The sequence below is a fragment of the Strigops habroptila genome, chromosome 14 (genome assembly GCF_004027225.2).
Source record: "Strigops habroptila isolate Jane chromosome 14, bStrHab1.2.pri, whole genome shotgun sequence".
In the NCBI taxonomy this organism is placed as follows: Eukaryota; Metazoa; Chordata; class Aves; order Psittaciformes; family Psittacidae; genus Strigops; species Strigops habroptila.
This window is the reverse complement of record NC_044290.2, coordinates 6933512-6950608: the sequence shown is the minus strand read 5'-3', so window position 1 is coordinate 6950608 and position 17097 is coordinate 6933512. Positions and strand designations below refer to the sequence as shown.

Sequence of the window (17097 nt, the reverse complement as noted above, 5' to 3'; positions counted from 1 at the left end):
TGGGTGCAGGGAGGAAGGATACAACACAGAGAAAGTGACAGGTTTCAGAAGGAAAAATGTCTGTCTTCATTCAGCACTGGGATCTTTACCCATTCCTGCACTAGACATTTTGGTTTGTTAGATAATCTAAATTAACCGAATTCATTGCTAGTCTGGGACTTTGCACAACAGGAATTCTGGTCTAAAGCAGATTTCATCTCTTATTTCCTGGATAATTCACAAGTTTGTTTGACTGCAGAGAGAATAGTTGTACATAAAAAGAAAAATATGTTACTAAGCCTAAAAATTGCAGCGAGTGCACAGTCCCCAGAACCACGATGTTATCAAAGTTCAGTAATACCACAAAGCAATGACTAATGAGCCTATAACCTCTCTGTGCTGTAAAATAAATGCTCTCATTAATTCTGTACAAGACCTTTAGAAAACATGCTGCATTCATCCTGCCTCCTCGCTGTCAGAATTTAGTAGATGACTTCACTGGCTGCTTTGACATTTTTACTTTTCCCTTCCAGTTTGGTTTGTTTGCTTGCCTTAAAAAATGCCTACAGTGTGAATTGTAAAAGGGACAACCAGTAGTTCCCAATCCAGACAGGCCAAAAGTAACTGAAATTAACACATTATAGCAATAATTTTGACCCTTAAGTCATTTATTTTGGTCTGTGAACATTAGCTATAAATAAAGCTGTGTGCCAAAGATCTTCTAATCTTACTAATGCAAATAGTCTCTTTCCTTTCAGAATTTCCACTACTCCTTGTTTACATCAATGTCCAAGCAGTAAAATAGCATTGCTCGGGTATTTGGGTGGTGGTGGGAGGCCAATATTTGGTGGATTATTGTATTAGGAAAGCTCGTAAGATCTGATTCCGAGTAATGTACTTGCAAGAAGAATCCATTTTACAGTCAGGGCAGAGGGTAGGAAAGAGAACTCTGAACTCTCCCAGAGTTTGGATGCATCATTTATTTCTCAACTTCTCATAGACTGAGATAGCAATGATGTATCTTACACAAACTGGGATGCTGTTATAATTCAGAGCACTACTAGTGCACATGTTGGTGGTCATATATATATTTGGATGGCAAAGCAAGGCTTTGTCTTTGTAACTTGTTCATGTGCTGGAGGTCATAGAGGGAGGTCATGCTTGCAGAGAAATCCTTGCAATTGTATTTCGCTACTAAAGCACCAGACTTTGCATTCATCCAAATGACAAAGTCACCAGTGCAGGCACTGAACCCTATGTCAGTGGGTTTTGGGGTGGGTTTGGTTTTTCCTGATTATAAACATGGAAAACACGCTGTGATGAAAATTCTTTACTGGCAGTGTTAGTCTTCAGCTATTTGTACAGCTAAAAAGACTACCAGCTATAGATCAACTTAATACTGAACTTCTTCACAGTATGCAAGTCCAGAAATTTCAGTGGACAGCCTTTAGATTTATGCCAGCACGTGGAAAACGCTCCTGGTTTTTAAATACAAACATCAGGCTGCTGTAATTGTGAAAAATGACGGAACAATGAGCTTACTTTTCGAGCTTACTTTTCTAACTGACATCTGAAAACTAAGATATCTTCAGGCTAAAGCAAGCTACTAGCCTTTCAAATGCTTAGAAGTGTTTAACTGCCTCACAAGTTTGTTAAAGTTGTTCATCTTCGAAAAAGAGAGCTATGAATTGCCATATAAATGATAACAGTGTCCAGTGATCCCAGACAAATCAAGTAACCGCTGTTCTGGGCAAGACATTTACACATGCAGGGAGAGAGATGAACTGTGCCTTCATAATTCAAGTGTTCCAGCAAATCATAAAACTAAAAAGCAGAAGGAAAGCTGCAGGAGCTAAGGAGAACCTGGTTAACAATAATACAGTAAGTGCCTAACTGTAGGAGCTTTTGTAAGTGAATTTGTAAAACGTGGGGCCGGTGAATATTAGTATTTTGAATTCTGAGAATGCTGGTTTGAACAGTTCCAAACCCATATCCCATATGTTTCTTCAAATATTTCAACCCCTGACTCCTCTGTGTTTGGCTTGAGGCTGAAAAGTACAGATTACTTGATGCCCGTGGCAAGTGCTGTTGCAACAGGGAAATGATGTCAACCCCTGCAGTGCAATTCATAACTCGATGTGGGTAAATTCACTTACTGGCAATTTAGAAGAAAACACACTGGTGCTGTGCCAGTTGGAGCCAGATGGTGACTGAAATTATTCAAATCATGCGTGCTGCAAACCTCTGAAAAATTGCAAAATATCCCAAGCGTAGATGGGATCCTAATACAAACCAATTGGTGTATAGAGAGTATTTGCAAACAGCGTATGCTATGATTTGCTACTGTTTAATTGTAATCTTTCCTTTCCCTGTTTTCTAGGTTCAACTAATCCACTATAACCATGAGCTGTACACAAATGTCACAGAAGCTGCAAAGAGTCCTAATGGGTTGGTGGTAGTTTCCATATTTATGAAAGTAAGTGTTCAGTATTATCAATAGCTAATATATAGACAAGGGACTTTTTCCATGAACTGTAAATCTAGGATTTGAACTCCTCGATATACTATAGCAATACCCAGAGGCTCTGATCTGGAATCCAGAGATACCATCATCCTAGGAACTGAACACACAGTCTCTACTCCAAAGCATTTACAATGTATATAAGGAAAATGGAAAGGGATAAGAAAAAGAGTGGGGAGAATCCCTTACATCATAAACATCACTTATAACACTTTAATGGCTATGATAAAAGCTGCTATTTTTGTGGATTTGGTATTTCTTCATGAAATGTTATTCATTCAATTAAAAGTAAATATCTCCTAGTAGGTTGAGGCCCTGGGAAAGGGCATGTTTGGACACATGCTGATGTTTCAAGTGAGCAAAATAAGTTTTTTTCTCACAGTGTTATTTAAAACATCTTGAACTATCAAAACTGAGAGAACATTAAAAGTACTATCTTCCATTTCACAGAGCTAGAAATACATGTGAATAGTTTGTCGTATTTTAGTCTCCATCCAGTTGCATTCAAGATGCATAGTTAGGTCTATATATTACAGTGATCTAGCACTGAACTCGACTTCATAGTTTGCTCAAACCTCCTTAATTACATTGGAGAAATCTTTTTTCTCTTGTATGAAGAGTGCATTTCCCCCCAAAATGTTGCTCATATTCTGCCATTATGTATCTTTCATCAGTCTAAAAAAGCACATATTTCTCAATACGTGCTTTATGCTGAAATAAATAGCTTTCATCAGACCTTATGCAGTGGATATCTCTCAGTTCCCTTTAGGACTTCCTAATCCCATTTCATAAAGTTCCTGACAAAGCATTAACCTCAGAATTAAAATATGCATTTCACAGAGCATACTGAATAATTAGATATAAAAGGGCAATTTTCATGCAGATCTAATATTTAAGATAGATATTTAGGATACCTTTTCTCATCCAAAATGTATTGTATTCCATCCCAATGATCTCACTTGAATTTGCACAAAAGGATAAAATTGTAGCAAGGCTTCAAAATGCCCAGCAGGCCAATTCTGTCTAAATGACACATTGCTCATGTGCTTGCTGAGTTACACACCTCTTGCAACAAGCCGCAAAATTTAGTATCTGCTTCACCATATTTTTCTCTAGGCCTTCTCATCTAAGCATGAAAAGATGTGTTCTATTTTAAGTGTCCAAAGTAGTTCAAAAAACCTCTAAGGGGAGAAGTAACTATCTGAATTTCCACAAAATGCAACCTGAACACGATTTTCCTGAAGGCTCCCGGTCAAACAGAGCTGGATCACAGCTTGTCCAATAGTCCAGTGATTTTCCTACCCCTTAACTAAACTTTTTGCGAAGTTTTCTATTTTCAAAATAAACTGATTTCTTTCTAGATAAGTGCTGGATGTGTAACAGCAGCATCTGGTGTCTGATAAAAAAACCACATAACAGAATAATTGAAAGATAAGTAGGATGGTACAAGGTACACAGTAACTAAAATGCCTCCATAGCAACATGTGACACTGATTTGTTTCTACCCAATAGTAATTTTGCCATTTGCAGTGCAGTAAAATCTCTTAAGTTGTTAATAATTAACAATGATATTGTTGATAAAGTACATACACCCCACAAGCCTCCCAAAAAAACCCCAAAGCCACAATACAACAAGAGTGCCTCTAAGCCCTCTATCATTTTTCCTCTAAATCCTTTCCAGGTATGTTATGTTTAATGTAGACTGGACATTTTCTGTGTCTGTATATATGTATGTACGCATATTTGTAAGTGCATGTGGGTGAAAATTAGGGATTTCATACCTGTATAGAAAACAAAGGGAAGACAGCTTTTATTTGCAATTTAAATAGTCTGCTGCAAGGAAAAGTTTCTTTCAATAAACAGAAAAATAATAGAACACTCTATGAAAATCCTGCCTAATAATATTAAACCACCTGCAAATCCCAAAGCTGTTGGGGAAGAAACCTGTACGCAGGTTTGTACTCAGGCATTGAGTTATATTCATTCTGTATACAAGTACTTGCACTTGTATTCAGGCGTTGAGTTACGTTCATCCTGTGTACAAGTACTCACACTTGTATTCAGGCATTGAGTTATAGTCATCCTGTTCTCCCATCCCTGAGGGGGTTTTTTATTTATTTTTAGGTACCAATTTCCTAACAAGTTTTGTTACAAAAATATCCAAGTAATTATTTCCTCTTCCCACAGCAGTGAAAAAACAAGGCAGAAACAATTTGGAGGAATGGCAGGAGAAAGAGAATGAGTGTGTGCACACACATGGAACAGCTACACTTCCAGAAGGGAAATGGTTGTGAGCAGGCTTTGACATTGTACATTTTCTCTTCTGTAGGTATCCGAATCATCAAATCCATTTCTAAATCGTATGCTTAACAGAGACACCATAACGAGAATAACGTATAAAAGTAAGTTGGTTTAAATGTACTGGGGCTGACAGCTGTATGCTTTTAGTATCAAATAACACATTTAGTGGTCCACAGAAACAAGAGGCACTTTATTACAGGCAAAAATGACAAAGTTTGCATTGCCAGCAGCTCTGCATGACAAACTTGGGAACCTGAAAAATCTAGTAAGGTCATCAGTTCAGCAAATGAATTTTGAGCTTCAAAGTCTATTTTGTTTGAACAAGCAATAAATTAATGAAATTATACTTAACAAATACATATACTGTGTTCACACAGAATACTCAAGAGAAACTGCCTACTGCTAGCAATAAAACATGCAGAGCAGCCTGGATTAAATCAAATCAAGTTATGTCAAGATGCTGCATCGTTAACTGTGGATTTAGTATTCATTAATGCTTTTTGTGCTGAAAAGTGATGACATTTCTATTCAACTACTGCTGTATTTAATGCATATATAAAGAGGTCATTAACATAGCATGTATATTTGTTGTATTCACACTTGGAAAGCCTTTAACTGATAATGCTCAATAATACCATGTTAGCATATTGAACTTGTGGAAATCGGGAACTTAAATGTCAGTGAAAATTAGGCTAGTTTAGAGAAAGTAATGAAAAATACATATCTCTCAGTGGAACAAATTAAACCTCTTCTCCTGAAAACCTTATTCCCTTTGTCAAATATTCATTTGAATTCCAAGCAGCCATTAAGTTAATAAAATAAGTTAAATGATACCCCAGAATTTAACTTTCAGAAAGTCCACAGCAAACTGGAAAAATAAGGAAAGTGTCATAAATCTCAGCCTTCCTCTGTTCTTGTTACGAATGTCTTAACATTCTTCATAAGCTTCATTGAGTTTGCTTTTGCTTACGAAGGCTGGGAGAGAGTTGTTCATGCTCACTGGAATGAGACCGGTTGTCAGGACTCCAGGGTTTGGTTCACAAGTCTGCTAGGGTTTGCCTCAGTTTACCTCTCTGGAAATTAAATACATTGTACTACTTACTCTGCAACCACATAGTGTTATTGGGAAGACTTTGCATCTGAAACCCCAGAGATCTCAAATGCCCGGTTAACTTTAACAGAAGTCACTGAACTTCAGGTTTAGGATAGAACAGTTTGGAGAGATTTCTATACACATCCCTAAAGTACACGCTCTGATTTCTTTCCATGGACTCCATCTTTTCCCCTGTCCCTGCAAAGCCAGGATTCTAGAAAGTGTAGATTTGAGACCAATGTAAAGTGAATGCAGGCAATTTTAGCACTAATTCTTCAACAAGAGAGCACTAGAAAGAAAGATTTTGAGTCTTTCTCCAATCCAGAGTTTGAACGGAGCCAACCCAACCCCATTCTGAAGCAGATATTTCTTTGTGCTCTCTTATAACACACACCTTTCTTCCCACTGATTTTTCTCTAATTTTACCTTACAGCTAACAAATCTTGTTACATCTTTGGTCCAAATAAGAGGCCTCTATTATGATAAAACTCTATTCTCCATGATAGCTATAGAAAGGATGGCGGCAGAGGGTTCCCCTCAGAACATTTTCTCCAGATTGTTCTACCTGTATGAAACGTCTTGTTCTCTGCATGGAAAAAGCAGGGATTAGCCCAGTTTTTAAGCTGCCTGACTCAATTCCTTGCAAAAACATGGTAATACTGTTTTGGATAAGCTTCCTGCCTACCAGTGCTGCTGCGGCATCCTGGGGTCAGGAAACTGTCATTAAGGCTCTATGTGCTTTTACAGGCTCTTTCACTCCCAAACTGCATATTCCTGGCTTCTGTCTAGGGACCAGCCAGATGTCTGACTGTACCACTGAGGAAGCTGCTTTTCCCCACGTACACACACACAGACCTGTCAGGTCTCACATGCTGAATAAGAGGAGTCCTGCCTCATTTTCCCATCACATCAGCTCTATCTCATGCATTTACAGGAATGTTGCAGCCTTTTTTTGTACTCCTTGGCCCTACATGCCACAGTGGCTGGTGGCCAGCAGAGCAAAGACAGGACAACTTGGGGTGGCTAAGAGCAGAGGAGATGCCATGATTAGGGATACACAGCTCCAAAGGGCAGAAAGGCACCGGCAGCATCTTTCCCTTGTTGTATGAGTGCGCATGCAACCCTCACCCACCCCAGCAGACAAGAACACCTTGCCTATACAGGATATTCTATGTGTACACTGCACTTAGGAGTGGGCACTCCTCTTCCAGAGTTGACAGCATCCTACAACCCTTCCTTGGATGTTTTGCCTTCTTGAAGGAAAATGCAATTCCAGTCATGCCTACGTTTAGGTTTACTAAATGAAGTTTTGTATGAAGACGAATTCATAACATAGGCTGCAAAAATCAATGATCAACGGATCTGTTTTCATTTTTAACCACAATTATCACCAACAAGTTTATCTGTTAAAATGAAATCCTTGGTAGATACAATGCACATCATATTCCGCAGGGCATTGGGTTACTTACTGTAGTAACAAGTATTGACTGAGAAGTGTTAGTGTAAATTGGGAACGTGAAAGTGCTATTGAAAGTAATTTTGCAGTTGTCTCACATGATGGATTATAGCATCATTGCTGAAAACTAATCCTACCTCTTAGGTTGCGAGGATTTCTAGTCTACCTTTAGCAGCTGGATGCTTTCAGCTTGTGCTTTAGGGGTCCCCTCCAAAGTCAATACTCAGCAAGCTGCTGACAAAATAACCAGTCCCAGTGTGCTCAATAGGAGCATGGAGCAAATCGTAAGTGGAGCATAGGTTTAGAGTCAGGACAGTTAGTAACATAACTAAAGTACTTACTTTAAAGAACAGCAACAAAACCAAGAGCTATCTATGCTGTTGCATGAAATTTCCATGAGCAAAATGCATTAAAAGGGGAATTTTTACTCTTGGATATTAATGGCTACAGTGAAGTAAAGTGGACCCCAAGGAATTTTTAAGCCGATTTTAAATGCTTATTTTATTCTGTTATCACAGCCCAAAGAATCTACTGTGAACTAGTTGAAACAAGCGTTCTTTCAAACAGGCTTGAGTCAGAAGCTATGTGAATATCTCTAAAGAAGAACTGCTTTAATATTCCTCTTTAAGTAATACATTTGAGGGGATAAGTTAGCTTTCTTTCAGAAGAGTTATGCTATGTTAGCTTTCATCCAGTGTTTGCTTAACAATGGAAAGAAGTAACATTTTAGATTCCCAAAATTCCATATGAAAATTTGGCCCTGCTGTTCTCCACAGCCACATGTTCAGCTAGGCAGAAGAGCTATAAAATTCTGAATTTCCTCAATCGTTAGCTGTTTTATAGATAATGTACAAGTGAATAAAGTACTCTGACTTTAGGATATTATCCTGAAAAAGCTTAAGATTCAGATTTCTGGAAATAAGAGACTATTAATTTCTCAAGGTTCATGTTTCAGTGAGAAGGGCTCTCAGAAGGGCTGAGCTCCTGCTGCTCCTGTCACAAGCAGTGAGAGCTCAGCAGTCTCAAATCAGGCCCTAAGGGACTGACCTCGGGTATTCAAACTGAGTCTCTGTCAGCCTGAGCCTAAGCAACTCATGAAGGCTGGAAAATGGAGAAACTCTGTTTCAGGATTAAAAAGCTGAGGATCCTACATTCCTTACCCTGCACATCTAACCTGGTTAGAGCTGTGCTTTCCCATTTTGGATTATCAGAATATGAACTCCAAAATCAAACAGACCTTCCTTCATTCAGTAAATAATGTATTCCCTATAAATACTTCTGGTATAAAGAGAACATACATAGAATTTGCTGTGAGCGCAGACCCCACACGCCTATTAAAAATCTAGGGATAAAAGAAAAGGATTTCCATCATTTGTTAAGAAAATTTTCGGAGTCAAAGCCTTTATTTAAATGAATGTGAAATCTAATTTTTATAGAGTTTATGAGTTCAGAAATCACCCTAAGGCACCAGTGGATCAAGATAAACAGAATCTGGACTGTAGAAGGGAATGAGGATGAGAATATAGTAAAGGCTGAATGGGTTTATTAAAGGAAGTTTATTACTGGCAAGAGATCACACATGGGGATTTTGACCATTTTGAACTACATACTTGCAATAAATGTAAGACAAGACATTAAAGTGCTGCAGTCTAATATTAGTGCAAACCCACCAGTGCTGTTTCAGTTCCAGAATGGGAAACCTTTATCAAGATGTGGGGAAAGGGAAACAGCAGAGCTGTTCATGGGAAAAATGTTGATAACTGAATGCTTATTCTGTAGTCTTTTCTCAGGCCATTCTCATGGAGTCATCTGACTTCCCATGGGAATATAGCCCATATAAAGACATGAAAAAATACTGCTTTTGCTTGACCAAACTCTTTTATTTCATTACTTCATTCGCTCCCATCTTCCCCTTTCCTTGAAGTGATATTTTCCTCCAGTTTCCCATCACAACTGAGAAGTTAATTCACTGTGTCTCCTTAAACATATTCCAAGTGAAGACAGAGGCAATGAACCAGGTTTGGAAACACTTCACTGATGAGTGCTGGTGGGGGAGATGATCACCCATTTTGTAGGTCTTCAGTATGCAAACAAGGTAACTTAAGCAGTTGATCTGAAGCTCAATAAGGCTGAGGAGAGCATCTCAAGAGCACTGACATACATCAGGCTTGCCTGAATGAGTATGTCTGTGCCCCACACTGCTCCCGCACTGTTACATGCCATATTCCACCCCTGGAGCATTATTATGTTCTGGGAATAACTAAAGACCATAAATGCACAGGCAAAAGTTAGAAGCCTATGTCAGAATAATGAATTACATTCTCTATTAAAGCAATTGAGGCAACTCCAAAACCCCCATGATTTTCTCCACTCATGCCAGCAGTAAATCTGTTTCTCTATCTTCCATTTGATAAGCAGTCCTATTGTAATAATCCGTGCACTGTTCTGAATACAAATTAATCAACTAAAATGTGGTACACACAAAATATGATATATATCTCATCAATATCCCTCATCTGTATATATAACTAACTATATCCTTAGTTAGCTTTCCATCTCCTAGTAAACATTTCAGGGTAAATTCTACCTGATTTAAATCATTTTAGGCCAACCAAACTCAGTATGGATGAGAGAAAGCAGATTCAGTCCTTAGAGTTTGAAAGTGTCTATTCTGACTGACTCCATGCCATTTGGAGCTAACACACCACTCTCCATGGTTCATAAATAATGAACAGGATGTTCATGTGGGAAAGGGAAAAAATGTGTGATGAGTCATTGAAAACAGGCACTGGCTTGAAAAAAAAATGCATTCATTCTCTTCTCATGTAATCCTAGCAAAATTACTGCTGCACTATGAATAATGTTTTTAATGAATAGGACACAGGTGTATTCAGTGAGCTCTAGCTGTTCAAATTTAACAGCATTTGGACCCTAATATTAGGGCAATGGTTTTGCACTTTGTCTGGAAAATTTTGGCTTTAGAAAGACTCTGTATCCCAGGACCAGTGAAGGCTGAGAATGCTAAAACAGGTCACACTCAGCCACCTACAAGATACTAGTAGTACTTTCCCCTCTATGTGAGGAACCAGCTATATGCATGGCAGTTACCCTGGCTCAAAGTGCAGGAACATAGCAGAAGGCCGCATTTCTGACAAACATGAAAGGACATGCCTATGTTATATTTTGTAAAATAACAAACATTTAAAATATGAAATAACTGTAAGGCACTGGTCAGCTGGGTATGAATGTTACACTCTCACCTTGACACTTGAACTGATGCTGTAGCCACTCATATTGCTACTCGAGACACCTAGATCATTCTGTCTGCACTACGTCAAAATAAAAGGTCACATTTGCTTTGCCAGTGTTCTTTTAAAAGAATAAAAAAGAAATTAAAAAACCACAACTGTTTAAACTTACAGTGAATGGTACATGAAAAACAGAATCCAACCGAAATGCCTAAATTCTTGACACTGACATAAAAGATGCACTTTCAACATTTTACTTTAGTCCAAGCAACATCTTCTGGCTTAGTCATGCTATCTTCCTTGCCTTCCATTACAGTCAATGCCAGTTTGTCTTGTGTATTGAAAGGGGAAACACACCTAAATATACATTTTTCCTGGCCCACATTTTAGCAATCACTCTGCAGATGATCCATACTGAACACACTACATGCAAGTGAAAGCATGCAAAGAGTTTTCACATTACAGCTCACAAATAGCCCAGCTTTCTCTCAGATACATGACAGCAGGAGCATGTAAGAAGTAAAGGGTGTGTATTCCAGAGTATTTCCTATTAAGGAACTCCTACAGCCTAAGATTTGGCAGGAAAATCTGAGCTCCAGTTTTGAAAGCACTGCCAGAAATATTGTAGGGCCAGCATTACACTAGGGAAATAGTGCACGAAGAGTAGAAGAGGCTGAGGAACTTTGATGAAATTTGAAAGATATAGTTATATCTCATTATATTTTGGCACATGCCCACAGAGTGAATGCTGGTGCAAAGGGATACCTCATTAATTCCAAAAGTGAGACCCTAGTAAGCTGCTTTCCAGCATACTCTTCCCCCCGGATTTTAGCATTCTGAGTGAGCTTGCACTGCATCCACCCCCACTGTGCACGTGAAAGCCAGCAAGCTTCACTGAGCAGCTTTATTATCATGCATTAACCTTAAGTTCCTCCTGTGGTAGAAGGGCAATTAAGTTTTAACACTTTTGGCCTTCCCAAGGCTTTGTTGAGCAAAAATTGTTAATCATTCCAAAATATGGTAAGTCCACATTTTCCAAAGACTGCTGCATCTAAATAACAGCAACTTCAAGCAGCTTTTAACTCCAGTTCTTAAACATGATGCAGAGTTTCACTGCAAATGCTTGTGCTAAACTCACAGAAGGTGTGTACAGGCACCTAAGAGTAGAACTCAACCCAAGGATTAGTGAGTTCATGTTAGTGGTTCTTGTCCAAACTGCTGGAGCATTCAGAAATGTGTATTCATTACACCTCACGTTTCAGTTAAATTGATAATGGTGTTCAGGAATAAGGACCATGCATTATAAGGGTGGGATATTTTTTGTGAAGCTACTGTTTTATCTCAATTGTTTTCCTTACTCATTCTCCAGATGATGCATACTTACTACAGGGGCTTAATATTGAGGAACTTTATCCAGAGACTTCTAGTTTCATTACGTATGATGGGTCAATGACAATTCCACCCTGCTATGAAACAGCAAGCTGGATAATAATGAACAAACCTGTCTACATAACAAGGATGCAGGTAAGAATAATCTCGAAGTTACTCAATCTAGTACATTGCCCTGGATTCAGCTGCGGCAGTCATTTTTCTCCTTCTTAGTAGCTGGTGCAGTGCTGTGTTTTCGACTTTAGTCTGAGAACAGCGCTGATAACACACCGATGGTTTTAGTTGTTGCTAAGTGATGCTTACCCCGATCAAGAACTTTTTCAGTCTCATGCTCTGCCAGTGAGAAGGGGCACGGGAAGCTGGGAAGAAGCAGAGACAGGAGACCTGACCCAAACTAGCCAAAGGGGTATTCCATCCCACAGCACGTCATGCCCAGGATAGAAACTGGTCCCCCACGACATACAGCTACAAAAGAATAAAGATATATATTGATAGCTTTACATACAAAACCAGATTCAACCTTTTATTAAATCTCTGCCTGCAATTTGTATAGTTTGCAAAAGCATTGAAGAGCTCTTTGCTGAAATAAAAATATTAAATATTTAGAGCTCCCTAAGTATCTGTATACACACACACACTTTGAGGTGGGCCCTACTTTCAGTGAGGGTTTGAACCAAATGGTTACCAGCAGTCTCTTCCAAACTAAACGATTCTGTGATTCTGTGAATAGATATATGGGGATTCTAAAACAAGTACAGCAGTGCTGTACAAAAGTAACTGGGGTTATTAAGTATGACAGAGGCCATTTTTAGGTCAGAAAGAAACAGGCAAATTGTGAGTGACATTTGTAACCATCTTAATACCTGTGGATAGCACAGGAATGGGACATTCCTGTCCCATTTGTTGGATCCAACATATGGGGCCTTCTTGAAAAAAAAAAAATCAGCTAGTGCTTTCTGGAATAGAAGATGATGACAGGATAGATACTGCAGATATCTTCAGAAAAATCAGCTTGACGGATTGAAGCCTCTATTAGAAAAGAACAGGATAAATTATGCAAAAGAAACCACTATCCATTTCATAGTCAAAATTAATGCTGTTGAGGACACACCAGTGTCCTTCACACACCAGTGGAAAAGTGATAAGGACTGCAGTTCGGTGTGACTTCCTTGCGATCCAAGGCCTAACATCAGAAAACAACAGATTTAACACCAACTTCAGTCTTCTCCAGAGCTTCCATCAGTGAGTTGCTTACAGAGCTGTGAGCTGAACTAGAATCCCAAAGGAATACTTGAACCACCATCTGCCTGTCCCAACCATGCAGCAGAAGCAATCTGGCCTGAGAAATCAAACAAGGAATGATAAAACCCCCCTAAATATGACTTTGGGTTTTAAAATCATGTTGACATTGTAAATAAGATGACTTTAAAAAGCCTGAGAGATGTTTTATCTTTGTGATATTCCTTCTGTCCAATTTTGTCTTGACACAGAAAAAGCACTTTCTTTCTTTTCTAAATGGGTAATTTGGGAGAATGACACAGCTGAGCACAGACACGCTGTACATTCTGAACTTATCAAGCAGGGGACCCAAACATTTTCCTACAAGCTACATTTTTAGTTACAACATTAATGTACAAAGCAAAAATTAGAATATTTCCAGTGTCTGTGCTAGTACCTACGAGTTCTAATTTCATGATACTTACTCCTTGTCACGCTTTACGGGTTAGGTACATCCTCCATTATTACTGCTGCAAATTGATTTTGTGGATTACTTACTAATTACATTGTGTGCTCAGACTGAAAAAGTAATGCACAGCTCAGGTTGTCCATGGAAGCTGTTAAAGACTTTCAGTATGTAAATCCCAGCTACTGGAATTCCCCATTTAAGCATTAAATGCCACAACCAAACCTCTTTAATTGTACATTGATATGGAAAATATGTTCTTTTTATCTTTTTTAACCAAAATATTTTGAAGGTTTCTGATTTACAAACTGCAGCTTTTTATTTTCCTCTCTCCAGTTTCCTATACAAAGTTTGAAAGGTTTTGGTTGACTCGAACCAATTAACATGCTTTCAGCACAGTTGCATAGTCATCTTAAGAACCAGTGCTGTCTGCTTGTAGTTTGCATCCAACCACTGCTGGGTGCGCTGAACATCCTGGGTGATTCAGCAATTCCCTCTCTGCTGATCTGTAAAACCATCTCACCAGAAGGCCAGAGCCTACCATCAGAACACTATAGACACAGCACAGACAATACAAGACAGACCTGTCAATGGAGAGAGGACTTCACTTTTTACATCATTAATTTCATGACTCCAGCAGCATGGCTGTCAGTCATCCTTTCCAGCCTGACTGGCCGTACCTGCTTCTTGAGTACCAGCATCCAAACCTGCGTCTTCTCAACTGAAAGCTGCACTAATAGCTGCAAAACTTAGGAAATTAGCTCTTGTTATTCATCAAGTTCATTTTCTCTGCACCAGCTGCTGCCATCCAGTACTGGGGATTGCATTTGTTTCCTGATCAGCCAAGGACACCTCATACCATTTTCATTTGCTTCACACAAAAGTAGTTACTTTGGCTTAAAATGGGGCTCAGAAACAGAGGACCACAGAAGGAATGGTTTTACATCAAGTTAACTCTTTCAACCCACCTCTGATTACAAGCCACTGAAATTCTGTTTTACTTTCATTTATGAAGTCTGTTTAATATTGTTGTATGTTGTTTACTTGCAGGAAAGCCCAGCACTAAAAATCCTTGTTTTGTGTTTTGTATAGATGCATTCTTTACGACTGCTAAGCCAGAATCAGCCATCACAGATATTTCTGAGCATGAGCGACAATTTCAGACCAGTCCAGCCTCTCAACAATCGATGTATCCGAACTAATATCAACTTTAGTTTACAGGGAAAAGATTGCCCAAACAATAGAGCACAGAAACTACAGTATAGAGGTATGTTCTGCCTCCAGAATGATCCTTTCTATGCTTACACTGAGCTCCTTTCTTTGAGAAACCCAAGTGCATAATAATGCATACAAATAAAAACAGATGAAACTCCAGATCTGGGGACTAATGGTAGGAATCAAACATTACATATTTGAAGTGGATGAGGAAACTTGGCCAGAAATGTGCAGGAAAAGCATGACAAAACACAGTCTGGAATATCTAATGTTTTTTTAAAAGGAGATAGGACAGGCCTTCAGTTTTCTAGCCTCATTTTAAAATCTTCTCACCTTGTAAAGTGCATTTAACTGTTTTACCTTGGAAAGAAAAAGGGAGATGAGCTAATCTTGAAGGTCTCAAACAAAGAATAAATTTCACTTTGGGGATGCACCACCATAACAAACACCCAAATTGGAAAGTGGTGTATTATGCAATGGGTATTAAGCAAACAAACCAAAACCCAGTCACTTGCTGGTGAGTCTTAAACTCCACAGCCAGGGCTTGCAGCTGAGCTGTAATGTGGCTTATGCATCTTTTAGCCTATGCCCACCCAGTTCTATTACCTGCAATAATGGTGTAAATGTGCTTTCTTATCAGTAATGTTACAGGTATGAAGGAGTACTACTGAAAGGTGGAAAAGAAAGCACATTTTCAGCAACAAGGTTGATGACTGACTTGTAATACTTCAAAGAAACAATTGCTCAGAGTTAATTCTTTACCAGAAAGAGGGGGAAACTGAACCTCCTGGCTTTTTCAAGACATTTTAAGTGCCTAATACAGTGTTAAATCACCAGTTTCCTATTTGGTAAAGCATAATTATTTTTTGTTTTGTTTCTCTTTCCTTTCAGTAAATGAATGGCTCCTCAAGTAAGTAAGACAGAGCAGGCAGAACCCATAACCTCAGTGGAATGCTACTACTGTGAATTGACATAATCTAGAATGCACCCAACCTCACTCTCTTTGGGTTTGGACAGCACTGCTAACGTGCTGTAGGAAAAGAGCTGCCATGCTGGGAACTCAACTCAAAATTCATTCATATGATCGGTGGCAAATAAAAAAGTAAAAAAGACAGTATTACAGTAAATGTGATTACAATTTTCCTGAACTAATTTAGCTTCACAAAGAAAGACTTTTCAGCCTTTGTACATAGGAAATTCTTCCTCTTTCCCCCCCTCCCTCAAATTAAAAAAAAATTAAAAATGATTAAAAAAAAAAAAAGAAAGAAAAAAGGTGGCTCGGTACAGCATCAAAGTGGAGTTGTGTTCTGTGTGCCAAGTAATCCTTGGAAGCTCTCATTTCACTATCATTAATGGATACTGACAAGACAGAACAAGACGACTGTAGAGGAAACTTATTTCTGGGTTATGAACTTTCTGTTAATTTCATTTCAAAAGGGGCATAGATAAGTATTGTAAATATATCACTGCAGAATATAAAGGAAATGGAACTATTTCCCTCTGTCACATATCTGTAGTAGGATTTGCCAAAATCAGAATTGATCCATTTTCTGTTTCTCGTTTTACAACAGGTCATACGTTGTGTTGGTTACTATTAACAACTCAATAAATGTGTTTAACAAATTCATTTAGTAAACTTGCTATGATTTATTTTTTCCTTTCTGAAATAATAAGCCTCTACTATTTGTGGCTGCATTATTTGTGGTATTATTTTTTTCTTCCCCCCCCCCCCCCGCTTTTATTTTTTTTACTGGATTTATTTGTTTGCAGCCAATTTAAGTGAGTTAATGGCAATTGGAAATGCACTCAATGCCACTATAACTTTAACTCCGCTTTATGGTCCCTCATTAACAGGAGCTGGGCTCAGAAGCAGAAAGCAGTTGAAACCTATCTCAGTTTAAAATTGCCATTTCCCCTGCTGAATCCATTATCGGGAACAAACCAATTCAATCCTGGAAATTGGTGGTGGAAAGGGATATCTTTTCTTTACAGATAAAGCAGGAGCTGACCAAGTAAAAGCGAATGCCTTTTTTCTTGTTTATAATGGTCATTCACTGTGTTTGGTTACTGTCAAGAACTCAATAAATGTGTTTAACAAGTTCACATTGCGCATGTTTGATCTTCTTGCATATTAAGGGATTTCTTTTCTTCTTTTTTAATCTGGAGAAGGGGCAGACCTCATGCTATTCCATTCCTAATGCTCACTTTATA

General features: G+C 38.6%; 1 protein-coding gene across 2 annotated transcripts in view; it reads left to right on the top strand.

Moving 5' to 3' along the window:
- Positions 1–16989, top strand: part of CA10 (carbonic anhydrase 10) — a 196618-nt gene extending 179629 nt beyond the window's left edge. For both annotated transcript variants that reach the window (XM_030506182.1, XM_030506181.1), the window contains exons 6-10: positions 2360–2455; positions 4830–4902; positions 11968–12122; positions 14764–14938; positions 15778–16989. In XM_030506182.1, the coding sequence (XP_030362042.1) occupies positions 2360–2455; positions 4830–4902; positions 11968–12122; positions 14764–14938; positions 15778–15800 (522 nt within the window). In that variant the 3' untranslated portion in view covers positions 15801–16989. The remainder of the gene's footprint in view (positions 1–2359; positions 2456–4829; positions 4903–11967; positions 12123–14763; positions 14939–15777) is intronic.
- Positions 16990–17097: the final 108 nt, after the last annotated feature.